Source organism: Chiloscyllium plagiosum, unplaced genomic scaffold, assembly GCF_037043375.1.
Source record: "Chiloscyllium plagiosum isolate Xiang-an unplaced genomic scaffold, Cpla_swu_hap1 HiC_scaffold_28, whole genome shotgun sequence".
Taxonomy (NCBI): domain Eukaryota; kingdom Metazoa; phylum Chordata; class Chondrichthyes; order Orectolobiformes; family Hemiscylliidae; genus Chiloscyllium; species Chiloscyllium plagiosum.
In genome coordinates this window covers 10,752,447-10,771,466 of record NW_028270166.1, presented here as the reverse complement: position 1 = coordinate 10,771,466, position 19,020 = coordinate 10,752,447, and the positions used below count along the sequence as shown (strand labels likewise).

General features: G+C 43.9%; 1 protein-coding gene across 2 annotated transcripts in view; it reads right to left on the bottom strand.

Annotated features, from left to right (window-relative positions):
- The window catches only part of LOC122565413 (CUGBP Elav-like family member 4), a 475,156-nt gene that overhangs the window by 69,010 nt on the left and 387,126 nt on the right, over positions 1-19,020 (bottom strand). Inside the window, exons 4-6 of one of the 2 annotated variants that reach the window (XM_043721364.2) lie at positions 5,640-5,768; positions 4,697-4,776; positions 604-750 (exon numbers count right to left, since the gene is read on the bottom strand). In XM_043721364.2, the coding sequence (XP_043577299.1) occupies positions 604-750; positions 4,697-4,776; positions 5,640-5,768 (356 nt within the window). The remainder of the gene's footprint in view (positions 1-603; positions 751-4,696; positions 4,777-5,639; positions 5,769-19,020) is intronic. The other variant, XM_043721365.2, reaches the window with a different exon arrangement.

Genomic DNA, 19,020 nt, shown 5'->3' with positions numbered 1-19,020 from the left:
GCAGACACGGGGACAATGTGCAAACTCCACACAGACAGTTGCCTGAGGCGAGAATTGAACCCGGGTCTCTGGCGCTGTGAGGCAGCAGTGCTAACCACTGTGCCACCGTGCCACCCATTGTTAGAGTGCAGATGGAGGCCATTCAGCCCATCCTGTCTGCAACAGCTCTCTGAGCACTTTATTATTCTGCCAAACCCCTACCTTTGTTCCCATAACCACATATATTGACTCTATTTAAATTATTATCCAATTCCCTCTTGAATGCCTCAAATAACCCTGCCTCCACCGCACTTCCAGGCTGTGCATTCTGATGCTGCATGAAAATGTTTTTTATTCCTCTGACCAACACCTCACCAAGATTATTTGGTCATTATCATATTGGTATTGGTGGGAACTTGCTGTGTGCAAATTGGCTGCCACGTTTCCTACATTCTAACAGAGACTCTGCTTCAAAACCATTTCACTGACTCTGAGGCTGTTGTGAAAGGTGTTATATAAGTTCACCTTCCTATCAGAAGGCTGAGGGGATCAGAAACCTCTGGCAGTTTAGCATCAGAAATGTTTTCACTCTTATGCTGTTGCGATGTCGGCAGAGATACATACCGCGTGGGCGTAGGAACTGTAAGTGTTGTTGAACTGCAGTGGGATGGGGTTGAACATCCCGAACTGACCCACCATGTGCTGCATGCGCCTCAGTGTGCGTTCCTTGTCTGTGTCGGCAAACTTCACCACCAGGCTGGAGGACGCCCCCTGGCAATACACATACACAAGAAAAGCATATCAACGACACGGACCAGCTCATGCACCTCCCTGCCTCTATTGTATGGACATGCCCACTGAATAACAGTCCGGCAGTTCATATCCAGTTAAACTCATTCGTTAGTTGAGAGAGACAGTTCGCCATGGCATCAGGAGACTGCCTGTGCACTTGGTTGTGAAGTATAAAGTTGGGCATGCATTACAAGACGGTACTGTGCTTAACAAAATGAGTTCCTTTACAATCTGTGCCAAATATTAATGTAACCATTCACCCAATTATTCTTTAGGAACATTCTTCCTGTAGCAGGGAGACCAGTATGATATTCCAAAAATGGCCTATCCAATGTCCTATACAGCTGCAACATGACTTCCCAATTCCTGTATTCAAAGAATTCAGAAAAGATTTACAAGGATGTTGTCAGGGTTGGAGGGTTTGAGCTATAGAGAAGAGGTTGAATAGGCTGGGACTATTTTCCCTGGAGTGTCAGAAACTGAGGGGTGACCTTATAGAGGTTTATAAAATCATAAAGGACATCAATAGGGTGAATCAACTAGGTCCTTTCCCCAGGGTGAGGCATAGGTTTAAGGTGAGAAGGGAAGGATTTAAAAGGGTCTTAAGGGGCAACATTTTCATGCAGAGGATGGTGCATGTATATGATGAGCTGCCAGAGGAAGTGGTGGAGGCTGGTACAAATACAACATTTAAAAGGCATCTGGGTGGGAATATGAATAGGAAGGGTTTAGAGGGATATAGGCCAAATGTTGACAAATGCGACTCGATTTATTTAGGATATCTGGTTGGCATGAACGAGTAGACTGAAAGGTCTATTCCTGTGCTGTACAGCTCTATGACTCTATGAGGGATGTCTCAGGAGAGATATGAGAAAAATATATCTAAATCTTTAAAGCACAATGCATTGTCTTCACTGAAATCATGGTGTGATTTTAAAGCATTTCCCATTGAAATGAGATTACAGAAAGTTTTCTCCAACTTTTCCTTGATGACTATGGATAGTAACTCTTATAGAACCCCACTCAGTGACCATTTTTCCTGCAGGAGTCTACAAATTGAGAGTGTGGCTGTTGGAGGAATAGCAGGCCAAGATCAACGTTTTAAAAGTGCATTTTTTCACAGGATGTGGGAGTCACTAACTGGGCCAGCATTTATTGTCCATCCCTTGAGAAAATGGTGGTGAAACACCTTCATGAATCATTACATGTGTATCCTCAATGCTGTTAGGGAGGGAGTTTCTGGTTTTTGACCCAACAGCAATGAACGAATGGCCATATAGTTCCAGGTCAGGATGGTGCGAGGCTAAGAGGAGAATGTGCAGGTGGCAGTGTTCTCTTTTAAAACGGTAGAGAACGTACGTTTGGAACCCACTGACTAAAGAACCTTGGAAAGTGGCTCGAGTGCAATTTACAAATGGCACAGACTGTGTGGAGGAAGTGTTTAAGGATTGATATTCTTTTCAATGAGACATTTCCACTGTAGATTGCCCAATTGTTTCATGAGGTGGTGATGGTGGGGAGGGGTGGAGAGGGTGCAGGCTTCAGCACCAACTTTAAGGGATCCTGGAGCCTCAGCTTCCTGACCCACAGACCACAATCAGTGAAGGTAGACAACAGCACCTCCTCCACGATAATCCTCAACACTGGTGCCCTGTAAGGATGCATTCTCAGCCCCCTACTGTACTGCTTGTACACCCATGACCGTGTTGCCAAATTCCGTGCGAACGCCATCTACAAGTCTGCTGACGATATTGCTGTGGTAAGATGGATATCAAACAATGATGAGTCAGAATACAGGAGGCGTGGTGCTTGGTTTCATGGTGCAATGATAACAATCTCTCTCTCAATGTCAGAAAAGCAAAAGAATTAATCATTGACTTTAGGAAGAAAGGAGGAGGACATGCTCCTATCTACATCAATGGAGCTGAAGTGTAGAGGGTTGAGAGCATCAAGTTCATAGGAATGACGATAACCAACAACCTGCCCTGGACTTGCCATGTAGATGTAACGGTCAAGAAGGCACGACAATGCCTCTTCTTCCTCAGACACCTTAGGAAAGTGGACATGTCCATAAGGACCCACACCAACTTTTACAGATGCACTGCTGAAAACCTAATGTCTGGGTGCAAAATGGCCTGGTACGGTAACTGCTCTGCCCAGGACCGTAAGAAATTACAGAAGGTTGTGTTCATAGCACAGACCATCACAGAAGCCGACCTCCCATCCATAGACTCCATTTAGTCTTCTTATTGCTGGGAAAGGCTGCCAACAAAGACCCTTCCAACCCTCGTAATGATCTCCTTGTCAGGCAGAAGGTACAGAAACCTAAATGCTCGCACCAACAGGTTCAAGAACAGTTTCTTGCCAGACCCCTGAACAGATCTCTCTAACTTCAAGTAATGTTGATCTTGCTAATGTTGATCTTGCTTTCATGCACCTCCTGTACAACTGTAACCTTGTATGCCTCGCTCTGTCTAAGCACCCTATGACCTGTATGTCCTTGTTTGCTAAGATCTGCCTGTTCTGCTAGCAAAACAAAGCTTTTCACTGTACTTAGGTACATGTGATAAAACAAATCAAATCAAATCAAGGGGCAGCTTGGAAGGTGGGGGGAGTGACCAGACTTGAGGATAAACCACTGCCTTCCTGCCAAGGAGAAACTCCAATTAACTGAGATCAGGGGAGCAATAAAGTGAACAAACCAGGCCAGAGCTTGAGCAGCTACTTAATTAGTGAATGTGCTTGCCTGCTGGTGTGTGTCCTGTTATCTTTAGCAACCAATTACTGGTCAACAGTTGAGCTATTAGGCTGAACCCATTCATTTCCACATATTACTTTTAGTCTTTTGGATTAATGCTCATCCCCTCTGTGGAAAAAGCAAACTATTAAGTTGTGTAGTATGAGGATAACAAAGAACAACTAAAGGATAGTTTTATAATTGGCTTTAGCACAGCAGAGCGAGAGGTACTCTGTGCTTAATTAATTCATGACACCTTTGAATGTGGATTTTGTGCTTCTAGAATATCTTAAACTGAGGCTTAGGAACTGGTCACCTTCTATTCCAAACCCTTAGTGCCATCATCAATAATTTCAAGGTCATGCACATGCCTCTACAGTACTTCCTGGAGAACTGCACCAGCTCTTTTATTTCTTGGCACTTACTCCGAATGTTGTCATTGACAATTGTCAATCAGTGTCCCTGTCTTGGCCTGAATGAAAGATAACAGAATCACAGAGTTGTTACAGCTCAGAACAAGGCCTTTTGGTCCTTCACACCTGCACCAATTCCTCAAATGAGCATCATCACCCAGTGCTCATTTCCTGCTTTTCCCCTGTCCACCTATATACTATTTCTACCCAAATAATCATCCAATGCTCTCTTGAATGTCTCAATTCAACCTGCCTCCTCTACACTTCCAGGCAGTGCATTCCGTAGTCAATGTGTGAGAAAGTTTATTCTCACATCACCCTTACTTCTTGTGCATATCACTTTAAATCTATGCCCTCTTGTTCCTATTCCATTTACAAGCAGGGACACTTTCTCCCTATCTACTCTATTCAGCCTGCTCATAATTTGAAAACCTCTCTCAAACCTCTCAGTCTTCTTCTCTCCAAGTGGAACAGTCCTGGCTTCTTTAACATATCCTTATTAGCTCCTTGTTTATCTGCAAATGCCTCATCAATGTGAAAAGATTTTTAAAAAGCAACAAACAAACTGAAAGACATTCATCTGTTAGTGTCAGAAAGAGTCGCACTGTCGTTAATTTGGCTGGAGAGCTTTATTAATTACGATACATGTTAAACTGGCACCCAAAGAGGTTTGGAAGTATTATTGTCCCATGCAGTCTGCTTGAGGTCACCATTCACACCTCACACAAACACCTCTTGTGCAATGCTGAGCTGCAGCTGACACAGCAGGACTCACCGCCATTGTTTGACTGCCATGTAGTGTGTTAATGGCTGCCTGGGCTTCAGCGTGTGTGGAGAACTTCACAAATGCACAACCTGCAGAAATAACATCGGGGCGGGGGAGGGACAACAAAGGTAGAATTAGCAACATACAGCATAGAGAGAAGCCATCAGCCCAAATGGACTGTACTTAGTGTACTGTGACTGCGGTGGTACTTAGGTTCCACACAAGCCTCCCAGCACTCAATTTCATCCAATTCTATCAGCATTTCCTTCTATTCCTTCCTCTCTCATGTGTTTATCAAATTTCCCCTGAAATGGATAATTGCTTCAAATGATAACAGGCTCCACAGGTGGGCAGCATGGTGGCTCAGTGGTTAGCACTGCTGCCTCACAGTACCAGGGACCCGTGTTCGATTCCATCCTCAAGTGACTGTCTATGTGGAATTTGCACATTCGCCCAGTGTGTGCGTGGGTTTCCTCTGGGTGCTCTGGTTTCCTCCCACAGTCCAAAGATGTGCAGGTTAGGTGGATTAGGCATGCTACAATGCTCTGTAGTGTCCAGGGATATGTAGGCTAGGTGGATTAGTCATGGGGAACGCAGGGATAGGTTGGAAGGTAGCGTCTAGGTAGGATACTCTCCAGAGGGTCCGTATGGACCTAATGGGCTAAACGACTTGCTTCCACACTACAGGGATTCTATGATTCTCTCCTGGAGAAAGTAAGTTTCTCCTGGACTTGCCATTTGATTTAGAAGCTATTTATGGACCCAATTTTGGTCTGTGCCATAAGTAGAAGGCTTTTTTCTATGTCTCCTTCACTGAACTCCTTAAAGATAGGATAGACCCAATCTATTCAGTCTTTCCTGATAGCAAAAAGCTGTCAGCTCTAGTATCATTTCAAACTGAAACCATTAAATACTCAAGACAATGATCTCCTGTTGATGGCGATAGACTTACCTTTGCTGTTGCCATCAGGTCCTCGTAGAACTGTGCATTCTTCTATCACACCGAAAGATTCAAAGAGTCTGTACACATCATCCTCTGTCTGTTGTTTGTTTAGCATGCCCACAAATAATTTTCTGTCTTCTGAAACAAAGAGATATATTGTTTAGTGTATTCCAGAACCTGTCGATCTATATCTAGGAGTGAAATTGTTTACAGGGAGCTGCGGTTTGCTTTTGGATCATCAAAGTATGAGGCATCTGTGGAGCATTTTGTCATTTTCAGGCCACTCAAACATTGCCTGATCACATCTGGTACAGTAGAAGTTAACACCAAGCAGGGCCCCCTCCACGCCCAACCACCACCTCAAACTCCAGAATACAAATCATAAAACAGAGTCATATCACAGAAGGAGGTGATTCAGCCTGTTCTATCTGTGCAATTTGTTCACAACTTGGCAAGTCCTACTCGCCTGCCTTTTTCCCCATAGCCCTGCAAATATTTTCCCTTTAGATAATTATCAATTTCCTTTTGCATGCCTTGATTGGATTTACGCCCACCACCCTCTCAGACAGTGATCTCCACACCCCCACAGCATAGAAATGTTTTTCCTCATGTTACAGGCACTCCTTTTGCCAATCTCTGTAAAATTGGTGCCATCTGCTTCTTGCCAATAGATACAGCCTTTGTCCCCCTGTCTACTCCATTCAATCCTCCTCTTGGTTTCGAAAGCCTCCAACCTTATTTTCCCCTCAGCACCCCAGGGTGAGTCCTATCCAGGCCTGTTGGCATTTCTGCTTTGAGGACTGCCAACCTTTTACGCCCACTCCCTTTGTCTATTTAATCCCCATGAAAACCTATCATCTCAGATGGGATTGGAACCACCATTCTAATATTTACTGAAGGGGAAAACTGTACGTAAAAGAGAACATTAGCACCTCAGAAACAGTTGCGTGATTCAGCCCCTCAAACTGCCCCACCATTCAATAACTTGATCTGCCCCAGACAGAAGGTGGAACATTTTCAGACACTGAGCAATAAAGACCAAGAATCCATTGACCATGAAGGTAATGGAAATGGGCCTACCAATGATTTCAAAAAGAAATTGGATGGGCACTTGGTAAAGTAAACATGCAGGGTTGTGAGGATTAAAGAGTGGATTGACTGATCCAAGGAGATAGACTCTGGGTTACATAACTCTGATGATTCACAACCTTTGAATGAAGAAATGTCACCTTATTACAATCCCAAATGATCGGCCACTTGTCCTGAAACTCTGACAATAAGGGGCCAGATCATTTAGGAGAGAGGTAAGGAAAAATTTCCTTCACAGCAACCTACTGTCTACAAGAATAAAACAACGCAGTGAATGCGACAACTGTTTTTCATTCCCTTTCAGTCGCTTTTTATTATCAGAAGTCCCAGTCACGATGAGCTAAGACTTCTTGACACCGAAGGCTGCGTCATTTCCATTCCAATGTCACTAATCCCATGAGTCACAGTTAGGGCATCTCACTTAAATTTAAATTCTACCATTCCAAAGCAGATCACACACCCCATTAACAAGGACTGCAGTCTGGGATTGCACCCAAGAGGCTTTTAACGGAGAAATCTCAACAAACACCCACAGTGCAGAGCGCGCCAAGGTTGAAAAGAGTAAGAGACAAGGAAATAGGTCAGGAAGTAATAATCAGGCAATGTCAATGTTAAGTTTAAAGAAGAATTTTGAGATATTAAGAGGAAGGAAACACTGGGGGGTGAGATTATCCTCCAATGATCTCATAAACCAGCATCATCAATCAGCTCTATGTTGAGTTTCCATGATAATCAATTTGCAGAGCAATTAAGGTAAAAAGCACAACTTATACATACATTAGAACAATTGCAAGAGATGATTCAGCACTGCGGGAGGTAATGGAACTGAATGAGGTTTAGTACTATGTGAATCGAATGGAATACACTTTGCGACTCAAGTGAAATGATATCCACATCACCAAGAAACAGAATGCCATGTGTCTCAAAAGATACTAATGTAAAATTATATTTGACAGCAAACTGCTATGATTCAGTGCTGTACTCAGTAGCTCCATCAGCAGCAGTGATCTTCATGACAGTTTCCACCTGTCCAATGTTTTGGTGAATGGAAACTGCTGAAGGCCACTGCTTCGATACCTGTTCATAATGAGGTAAAAGGTTTCAGATTACACTCTGGGGCTTTATGAAAACATCAGCAGGTTTTGCAGTGAAATCGTTCTGCATCACACAAAAAAAGCCATGAGACAAAAAGCCATGAGCGGCACGGTGGTGCAGTGGTTAGCACTGCTGCCTCACAGCGCCAGAGACCTGGGTTCAATTCCCGCCTCAGGCTATTGACTGTGTGGAGTTTGCACATTCTCCCTGTGTCTGCGTGGGTTTCCTCCGGGTGCTCCGGTTTCCTCCAACAGTCCAAAAATGTGCAGGTTAGGTGAATTGGCCATGTTAAATTGCCCGTAGTGTTAGGTGAAGGGGCAAATGTAGGAGAATGGGGTCTGGGTGGGTTGCGCTTCGGCAGGTCGGTGTGGACTTGTTGGGCCGAAGGGCCTGTTTCCACACTGTAACTAATCTAATCTAAAACTATACAAAGGAGATCTTTATCAGGTTGTGGGAAAAAGGGCAGTGATGCAGGATTAATAAATACTGTGGCTACATAAGCAGGTCAGAGGCTGAGCAACTCACCTCCTGACTCCCCAGAAGTTGCTGACCATCTGCGACGTATGAGTCAGGAATCAGCAGGTTAGGTGGGTTGGCAACGTTAAACTGCCCATAGTGTCCAGGATGTGTAGGCTAGGTGGATTAGCAATGGGGAAATACAGGGTAACAAGGATAGAATAGGGGGTGGGTCTGGGGAGGATGCTTTTTGGAGGGTCGGTATGGACTTGATAGGCCGATTGGCCTCATTCCTCACTGTTGAGATTCTATGATTCTACAGATACTCACGAGTTGCCTGAACTGGCACTGCTCCAACAACACTCAAAGTGCTTGATGCCATCCAAGACAAAATAGCTCACTTGATTAGCACCCTATCTAAGGAATTCAGTCCCTCCACTACAGTGTGTGCTGCATACAAGATTTACTGCAGCCTCTACAAGGCTTCGCAACAGCGCCACCAGAACATCTACCACTCCGAGGGTGAGAACAGAAGATGTAGAAGGATATCACAACCGACAAGTACCCCTCCAAGATACACAAATCCTGACTTGGAACTTTTTTGCCATTCCTTCGTTGTCACTGAGTCAAAATCGTGGAATTTCCTCCCATGACATAACTGTGGGCATCCATACACCACATAGACCAGCATTTCCAGAAGGCAGCTCAGCACCACTTTCTCACAGACAATTCAGATTGCACAAGAAATGCTGGCCTTGTTTACAATTATTCTATCTCATGAACAAACAAATTGAATTGTGTAACTCTCCCAAAGAGCTAGCGCAGGCACGATGGGCTGAACTGCCTCTTTCTATGCTGTATCACCTTATTATCACATAAGATGTATATATACATTTTACTATTTAGCAAACATCTAATGTCACTAAGACAACGTGGACTCAACAGCATTAGACTGCAAACTGAAATCCTCAAGATATGATCAAAATATAAAGGAAGGACTGGACTAGCAACTCAACATTCCAGGTTACAGAAGTTTCAAACGCAATGGGGGGTTGAAAGAGAAGTGGGAACATTGCATTATTGATAAAGGAAATTATCACTGTAGTAATGAGGGAGGATGTCCTCAAAGGGTCTTCAAATCAGGCCATTTGGGTACAGCTTAGAAATAAAAAACAAGTGACAACCTTTACTGGGATTATACTTCAGGCCTCCCAACAAACAGAGGGTGATAGAGGAGCAGATGTATGGGCACAATATAAAAAGAAATGAGAGAAACAGGGTATAATTGTAGGGGATTTTAACTTTGCTAACATCAACTAGGATCATCTTAGTGTGAAAGGATTGAATGGGGTGGAATTTTTAAAGTATGTCCAGGAGAGTTTTTGTGCCAGTGTATAGATAGGGCCATTAGAGATGGGGCTGTGCTGGACCTAATCTAAGAGAATGAAGCTGGTCAAGTGGTTGAAGTCTCATAGAAAGGGCTTTCAGAGAATCCCTACAGTGTGGAAACAGGCCCTTTGGCCCAACAAGTCCACACCGACCCTTTGAACAATAACCCACCCAGACCAATTCCCCTATCCTATTACTCTACATTTACCTCTGACTAATGCACCTAACCTACACATCCCTGGCCACAATGGGTAATTTAGCAAGGCCAATTCACATAACCTGCGCAACTTTGGATTGTGGGAGGAAACCGGACCACCTAGAGGAAACCCACACAGACGCGGGCAGAATGTGCAAACTTCACACAGATAGTTGCCCAAGGCTGGAATCAAACCCAGGTCCCTGCCGCTGTGAGGCCCTCAGTGGGAAAAGACTTTGGGGATAGTGACCAAAACTCTGTAAGCTTCATTAAGGAAGGGAATAAAGATAATGCAGAATTTAAGTGCTGATTTCAAAATCATTAGACCGGCTTTGGCAAACACAAAGTGGACTTGTTACACTTGCAGGTAAACCTACATTTGGAAAGTTGGAGTCTTTTAAAAGTAGCATATTGAGAGTTCCAGACCAGCCTGTTCCTCTCAGAGTGAAGGGCAAGGGCAGCAAGTCCAGGGATCCTGAGATGTCAGGGGATATCGAGAGTTGGATAAAGACAAGGAAGGAAGGGTAAAGCTCATTCAAAAGTATAGAGAATGCAGGACATTGCTTGAAAAGGAATCTTGGAAGGGAAAGAGGGGCCTCAAAATATCTTTGGCAGATGGGATCAAGGAAAATCCTATGGCTTTTTATAAATATATTAAGACAATTACCAGGGAAAGAGTGGCACCTATTAGAGACTAAAGGAACAAACTTTAGTAGGTTAAGTGCATTAGTCAGGGGCGGCATGGTGGCTCAGTGGTTAGCACTGCTGCCTCACAGCACCAGGGACCCAGGTTCAATTCCAGCCTCGGGCGACTGTCTGTGTGGAATTTGTACAATCTCCCTGTGTCTGCATGGGTTTCCTCCAGGTGCTCCGGTTTCCTTCCACAGTCCAAAGATGTGCAAGTCAGGTGAACTGGCCATGCTAAATTGCCCATAGTGTTAGGTGCATTAGTCAGGGGTAAATGTGGGGAATGGGTCTGGGTGGGTTACTCTTTGGAGGGTTGGAGTGGACTTGTTGGGCCGAAGGGCCTGTTTCCATACCGTAGGGAATCCATTCTGAATATCTAGCCAGTGGATGTAGATGGGGTCTTAAATGAAAACTTCTCATCTGTATTCACAGAGGAGAAAACCATTGTAGCCAAGGATGTCAGTTAGGATGATAGGACATGTAAAGATTAATAAGGAAGAGATATTAGATATTTTAGTGTGCATACAGATATATACATCCCTAGGGTCTGATGAGATGTATTCCAGGCCATTATGGGAGGTAAGGGAGGAGATTTCCTGGGTCTTGTTAAAGAGATTTAATACCTCGCTGACCACAGGTGAAGTGCTACAATGACTGGAGGATAGCTAATGTGGTTCCTTTGTTTAAGAAGGGCAGCAGGGAGAGACCAATTAATTACAGACCTGTTAGTCTTAGATCAGTAGCAGGGAAATTATTGGAAACAATTCTGAGGGACAGGATTAATTATTACTTGGAAAGGTAAGGATTGATCAGGGATAGTCAGAAAGGACTTTAAAAAAAGAAGGAAATCCTGTCTGAGTAATTTAACTGCATTTTCTGAAAAGGTGACTAAATATATTGATGAGGTTAATGTAGTTGATGTGGTTTGCATGGACTACAGTGGGACCTTTAACAAGGCCCAAAGTGGAAGGCTGGTCCAAAAGCTGATTGATCCAAAACAAGTTGGCAAACTGGATCAAAAACTGGCTTGCAAACAGGAGGCAAAGGGTAATGTAAGAGGGTTGTTTTTGTAATTGGAAGCTGTGCCTAGTGGTGTACCACAGGGATTGGTGCGGGGACCCTTGCTAATAGTTATATGCATTAATGACTTGGATGTGGATGCAGAAGGCTTAATTAGTAAGTTTGTAGGTGACATAAAATTGGTGTTGTTGTTAATAGTGTGGTCTCAGGCTGCAGTCTGATGTTGATCAGCTGGTAAATTGACCAGAGCAAAGACAGATGAAATTTAATTCTGATAAGCGCAAGGTGATGCACTTTGGGAGGTCTAATAAGGAAAGGTTATACACAGTGAACGGTAGATCCCTAGGGAATACTGAGGAACGAAGAGACCTTGATGTATAAATCCATTAATCCCTGAAGGTGTCAGCACAGGTAAACAGGGTGGAGAAGAAGACATACAGGATGCTTGCCTTCATTAGCCAGAGCGTGGAATAAAGGAGCAAGAAAGTCTTGGAGGTGGGGGCAAGAGGACTGAGAGATAAATAAGGTGGGGGTGGGGCTGGGAGGGAAAGTAGCTGGGAAGGTCATAGGTGGATGAAGGTGGGGGTTGATGGTGATAGGTTGGAGTGGAGGGTGGAGCGGATAGATGGGAAGGAAGATGGACAGGTGGGAAGGCGGTGCCAAGGCCATGCAATTCCTGGGCCTCCTCCACTGTCAAATCCCAGCCATCCGACACCTGGAGGAAGAACGCCTTATCTTCCACCTTGGGACCCTCCAATCACACAGTATCAGCATCAATTTTACCAATTTTCTCATCTCCCCTCCCCTCACCTCACTGCAGATCCAATCCTCCAATTTGGCACCGCCCTTACAACTGCCCTACTTGTCCACCTTCCTTCCCACCTATCCGCTCCCCCCTCTGCTCCGATCTATCACTATCACCCCCCCCACCTGCATCCACCTATCACCTTCCCAGCCACCTTCCCCCAGCCCCACCCCCTCCTATTTATCTCTCAGACCCCTTCCTCCTCCACATTTCTGATGAAGGGCTTATGCTGGAAACGTTGACTCTCTTGCTCCTCGGATGCTGCCTGATCTGCTGTGCTTTTCCAGCATCACACATTTTGCCCCAAATTACTGAGCAACTTCAGAAAAATATTCTTGAAAATTTCTGACTAGAGGGCAATAAGCTTCAGTTTCGTCTCCTGCCTGCCCACCATAGTGTGTCTTCACAGTATCAGAGTCAGTATTCCCTTCTGCATCTTCTATTGTGACTCCAGCTGTGTCACCGCCCTCAGTATTCCTTCCTCCAATGATCAACAATTCAATGATTTAAAATGCACAATTTGATTCACTTGAAAGAAAAAAATAGGGTGAATGGCTGTCATGCTTTTACAATCTCAGGACACAGCCTCAGCCACTGATGAAGAGTACCACTGTTGCAAGCAGCAATTAATTTGTGCACTTGAAGATCCCACTAAAACAATAAAGTGACAATGACTGCTGTATGTTGTGGCCATATCCCCCAGAGTCAGGGAGGGGGGGGGGCGTAGATTATTTATACACAAAGTATTTGGCAGAAGAGCAGCCCAGTCTTGATAAACAATTACATTTTTTGCATAGGAATTAAGGTTAATCACCGCGTTAGGTGAGACTTGCTGTGAGGTCATAGCCTAGACTTAACAGTAAGTACATATTACTGTTTAGTTATTTAGAACTCAGCACTGAACTTCCAACCTGAATTGGAAATGAATGAGAACTGAGTTAAAATCACCATCTCCTCACAGAAACTGTCCTTGACATTCCTGATGGGCAGCGATTCGCTTGGTATGTTTCAGCTTTCAGCTACTGACTACCTTTTACAACTATGAATAGGTTATCCACTTGTGTGACATTTGTTGCGGGATAAGTATTAGTCAGGACAGCAGGGAGAGTGACATTAATGTGTGTGGGCGATGGGGTTTCACCTGAAAGGGCAGCATCTCCTACACTGAAGTGTGGGAGTTAAACTGGATTTTGGGCTCAGGTTTCTGACATGGTATTGGAACCCAAAACCTACTCATGAGTCATGGCTATACACAAGGAGTGCTGGTAATTCAAATGAAAACTATAATCATGGATTATTACAGCACAGAGAGAGGCCATTAGGCCCATCAAGCCATCACTAGCTCTCTGTAAGAGTCATTTACCTATACGCACTCTCTTGCCTTTCCCCATAACATTGTGCATATCTATATCTTTGGGTGTCTATTCAATTTCCTTTTGAAAGCAACACTTATAGCTGCTTCCACCACATGCTCTGGCAGTGCATTCCTGATCCTAATCACGCCCTCTGTTACGTAATGTTATTTAATCTGTCTCTGCTTCTTTGCCCGGTTACCTGAAATTGACATTCTCTGGTTTTCAGCTATACCACCAACAGAACGATGTCTTTCTGTCAACTCAGTCTGGATCCCTCTTGATTTTCAACACCTCTATCAAAGCACCTCTTAACCTTCTCCTCCCCAAGGAGAACAATGTTGGCTTGACCAATCCATCCAGATAAATAAAAACCCTCATCCCTACAACCATTCTTGTAAATCTTTTCTACTGCCTCTCTAAAACTTTCACCTCCCAACCCAGTCATAGAGTCATATACCACAAAAACAGACCCCTTCGGTCCAACTCATCTATGCTGACCAGATATCCCAACCTAATCTAGTCCCATTTGCCAGCACCTGGCCCATATCCCTCTCAACCCTTCCTATTCGTTTACCCATCCAGATGCCTTTTAAATGTAACATTTGTACCAGCCTCCACCACTTCCTTTGGCAGTTCATTCCATACACACATTATCCTTTGCGTGAAACGTTGCCCTTAGGTCTCTTTTATATCTTTTCTCTCTCACCCTAAACCTATGCCCTCTTGTTCTGGACTCCCCCACCCCAGGGAAAAGATCTTGTCTATTTATACTATCCATGCCCCTCATGATTTTATAAATCTCTATAAGGTAACCCCTCAGCCTTCGACGCTCTAGAGAAAACAGCCCGAGCCTATTCAGCCTCTCCCTATAGCTCAAATCTCCCAACCCTGGCAACATACTTGTAAATCATTTCTGAACCCTTTCAAGTTTCACAACATCCTTCCGATAGTAAGGAGTCCAGATTTGCACACAGTATTCCAAAAGTGGCTAAACCAATGTCCTGTACAGCTGCGACATGACCTCCCAACTCCTATACTTAATGCTCTGACCAATAAAGGAAAGCATACCAAACGCTTTCTTCACTATCCTATCTACCCATGACTCCACTTTCAAGGAGCTATGAACCTGCACCCCAAGGTCTCTTTGTTCAGCAACGCCCCAAAGGACCTTACCATTAAGTGTATAAGTCCTGCTAAGATTTGCTTCTCCAAAATGCAGCAACTCGCATTTATCTGAATTAAACTCCATCTGCCACTCCTCAACCCATCATCTGATCAAGATCCCATTGTAGTCTGAGGTAACTTTCTTTGCTGTCCACTACACCTCCAACTTTATCTAAAAACTTACTAACTGTACCTCCTATGTTTATATCCAAATCATTTATGTAAATGACAAGAAGTAGTGGACCCAGCACCAATTCTTGTGGCATTCCACTGGTCACAGGCCTCCAGTCTTAAAAGCAACTCTCTACCACCACCCTCTGTCTTCTACCTTTGAGCCAATTCTGTACCCAAATGGCTAGTTCTCCCTGTATTCTATGAGATCTAACCCTGCTAACCAGTCTCCCATGGGGAACCTTGACAAACACCTTACAGAAGTCCATATAGATCACGTCCACCACTCTGCCCTCATCAATCCACCTTGTTACTTTTTCAAAAAACTCAATCAAGTTCCTGAGGCATGATTTCCCACACACAAAGCCATGTTGACTATCCCTAATCATTCGTTGCCTTTCCAAATACGTGTAAATCCTGTACATCACGATTCCCTCCAACAACTTGCCCACCACTGAAGTCAGGCTCACTGGTCTATAGTTCCCTGGCTTGTCTTTAACGCCCTTCTTAAACAGTGGCACCACGTTTGCCAACCTCCAGTCTTCCAGCACCTCAGCTGTGACGATCGATGATACAAATATCTCAGCAAGAGGCCCAGCAATCACTTCCCTAGCTACCCACAGAGTTCTCGGGTACACCTGATCAGGTCCTGGGGATTTATCCACCTTTATATGTTTCAAGACATCCAGCACTTCCCCCTCTGTAATATGGACATTTTTTTCAAGATGTCACCATCTATTTCCCTACATTCTATTTCTTCTGTGTCCTTCTTCACAGTAAACATTGATGCAAAATACTTGTTTAGTATCTCCCACACCTCCTGCAGCTCCACACAAAGGCCACCTTGCCGATCTTTGAGGGGCCTATTCGCTCCCTAGTTACTCTTTTGTCCTTAATGTATTTGTAAAAACCCTTTGGATTCTTCTTAACTCTTTGCCAAAGCTATCTCATGTCCCCTATTTGCCCTCCTGTATATTCCTACTGCCTTTATACTCTTGTAAGGATTCACTTGATCTATCTTGTCTATACCTGACGTATGCGTCCTTCTTTTTCATAACAAACCCTCAATTTCTCGAGTCATCCAGCATTCCTTATAACTACCAGCCTTTCCGTTCACCCGAACAAGAATATACCATCTCTGGATTCTCGTTATCTCATTTCTGAAGGCTTCCCATTTTCCAGCCGTCCCTTTACCTGCGAACCTCTGTTCCCAATCAGCTTTTGAAAGTTCTTGCCTAATATCATCAAAATTAGCCTTCCTCCAATTTAGAACTTAAATTTTTAGATCTGGTCTATCCTTTCCACCACTATTTTAAAACTAATACAATTACAGGCACTGGCCTCAAAGTGCTCCCCCCACTGACACCTCAATTACCTGCCCTGCCTTATTTCCTAGTCCATCATGCAAGCTAACCTTCCACCCATTGACTCCATCTATACTTCTCACTGCCTCTGGAAGGCAGCCAATATTATCAAAGACTCCTTCCCACCCCAGTTATAATCTCTTCCAACCTCTTCTGTCAGGCAGAAGATACAAACGCTTAAACATACGCTCCAATAGATTCAAGAATAGCTTCTTGTCTGCTGCTTTTAGACTTCGGACTGTACCTATCAAATTTTAAATTTAATCTTGATCTCGCTCTTTGTGCACTTTCTCTGCAGCAGTAACACTGGATTCCTTACTCTTTTCTGTCACCCTAATCCACTTTGTATGCTATGATCTGCCTGGACAAAGTAAAAGATCACACTAGGTTCTAGTCCAACAGGGGCTGCGGTCCTTTCCTTGTACTTTCAAATAAATCCATTGGACTGTAACATGGTGCCATGTGGTTTTTCCTTTGTCCACCCCAGTACAAAACCAGCACCTCCACATCATGATCTACTTGTACTGCATACAAACCCAAACTTTGCACTATACTTAGGTATGTGTGACAATAATAAATCAAATCCTTTCTGAAGTCTGAAAACAACAAATGCTGGAGATCACAGTGGGTCAGGTAGCATCCATGCAGAGACAGCATGCTAACGTTTCGATTATAGATAACTCTTCAGCAGAGCTGATGTGAAGTGTGGAGGGGACAGCATTTATGCTATAGCTAAGGGTGGGTTTAGGATGTAGAGTGCTTGGGGAGAAAAGATGTTGATAGTTCAGATAAGTGATCAGAATGTGAAAACGACAGAACAATGGTGTGGAGAAAATGAGAATTGCAGATGCCGGAGATCAGAGTCGAAAAGTATGGTGCTGGAAAAGCACAGCAGGTCAGGCAGCATCCAAGGAGCAGGAGAATAAACGTTTCGGGCATAAGCCCTTCATTGGGAATGTGGGATGGGGGGGTGGGGGGAGGGTAAGGGGGCTGAGAGATAAATATTTATCTCTCAGACCCCTTCCACCCCTCTCAACACACACACACACACACCTGATGAAGAACAATGGTCTGTCCAATTGCTAGACTGAAAGAACAGACAGTCCCGATGGGGCAGGGGGAAGGAATGGGAGTTGCTTCACAATTTGAAGGTGTTGAACTCAATATGTAGTCCAAAAGGCTGTGAAAGTCCTGAAGCCTGGTGCCCAGAACTGGACACTATTGAGGCCAAACCAGTGCTCTGTAAATATTCTTCGTAATTTTATCATCTCACTAGACAGCAAGCAGCACCTGACGTGCTCCTCTATCCTCAGTTGAGCTGCATGTCATGACAGGAGATGTGATTGTGGAAAATTACTGATGGCCCAGCTAGTCCTGCCCTTTGAACCAGAAAGGTCTACTAATTGGTCACAATGGTGAGGATATAATTGTCTAAATAAATAAAGCTGAGGAGAATTCACTGAAGAAAGCAAACATGATTCAGCCAGGAAGGTTGAAGTCCTTTAATATCCTGACACCATTGCAACATGGGTTGTTTAAAAACACCCAGGAATACATTCATTGCAAACAACTGTAGCTAAGAGGTTCCTGTTAGTGCTAAAAGATTAATAAAAACAAGGTTTATTGCTTGTGACAGTACAGAATGAAAGTGTCACAATGTACAGACATGATTCTGGCTTCTGTCATACAGAATCATCCTGTGTCTGTGCATCCGTACTGAGGCTGAACCTGGAAACTGGAGGTCATCTAACAGAGTTACAGTTGGTGGTTTTGTAAAAGCAGCAAGCAAGTTGATGGAATCAGGAGGCGCAGAAGATTTTGCTGTGATTTATCCCTTTAAGGAGGTCTTACTGTTAATCAGCTTGTTTGATTTTTGTCCTGCACTCTCAAAACTTTTCTGCCGGCCAGACAGTCATTATTGCAGAGTAGATGGGATTGTAAAATCCCCGTCGTCATTGCGTCCAAAGGAAATGCCCCAGAAATTGAATTTTCTACCAGGCAATTCCTTTCCACTTGCAAACCTTCAGAACCCACTATCTAAATTGGAGAATTAGGAGAGTTTTGATGCAAGTAAGTAAATGGTAACTCAGGAAAAGTTAGACTATTAAATATTTAGTCTAATTCCTGAGTCACTGTTGGATTGACCACATACTTATGTCACACACCAAAAGCTACATCTCCTCCAGGCCCCGACAACCCTCCAGACCATGACACACCACACACACACACACTCCCTGATGCAAACCTGACACCCCATACATCACTCCATATCCATTTTGTCTCTGTTCCCAAGACCTAATCCTCATATATGTCTCAACATCTGTCGCCTGGACTTAGTGAGTTACTACGTGGGATTCAAAAAGCAGACATTGCAGACATAGTGGATCCAGTGATAGTAATCTTCCAAGAATCATTAGATTCTGAAAAGGTCCCACAGGATTAGTAAACTGACAATGTTACACATTTATTCAAAAATGGAGAGAGACCAAAAACAAGTAAACTATAGGTCAGTTAGACTTATATCTGCCATTGGGACAATGTTAAAGTCTATTATAAGGGAGGCATTAGAAACACATGATATGATCAAGCAGAGTCAGCA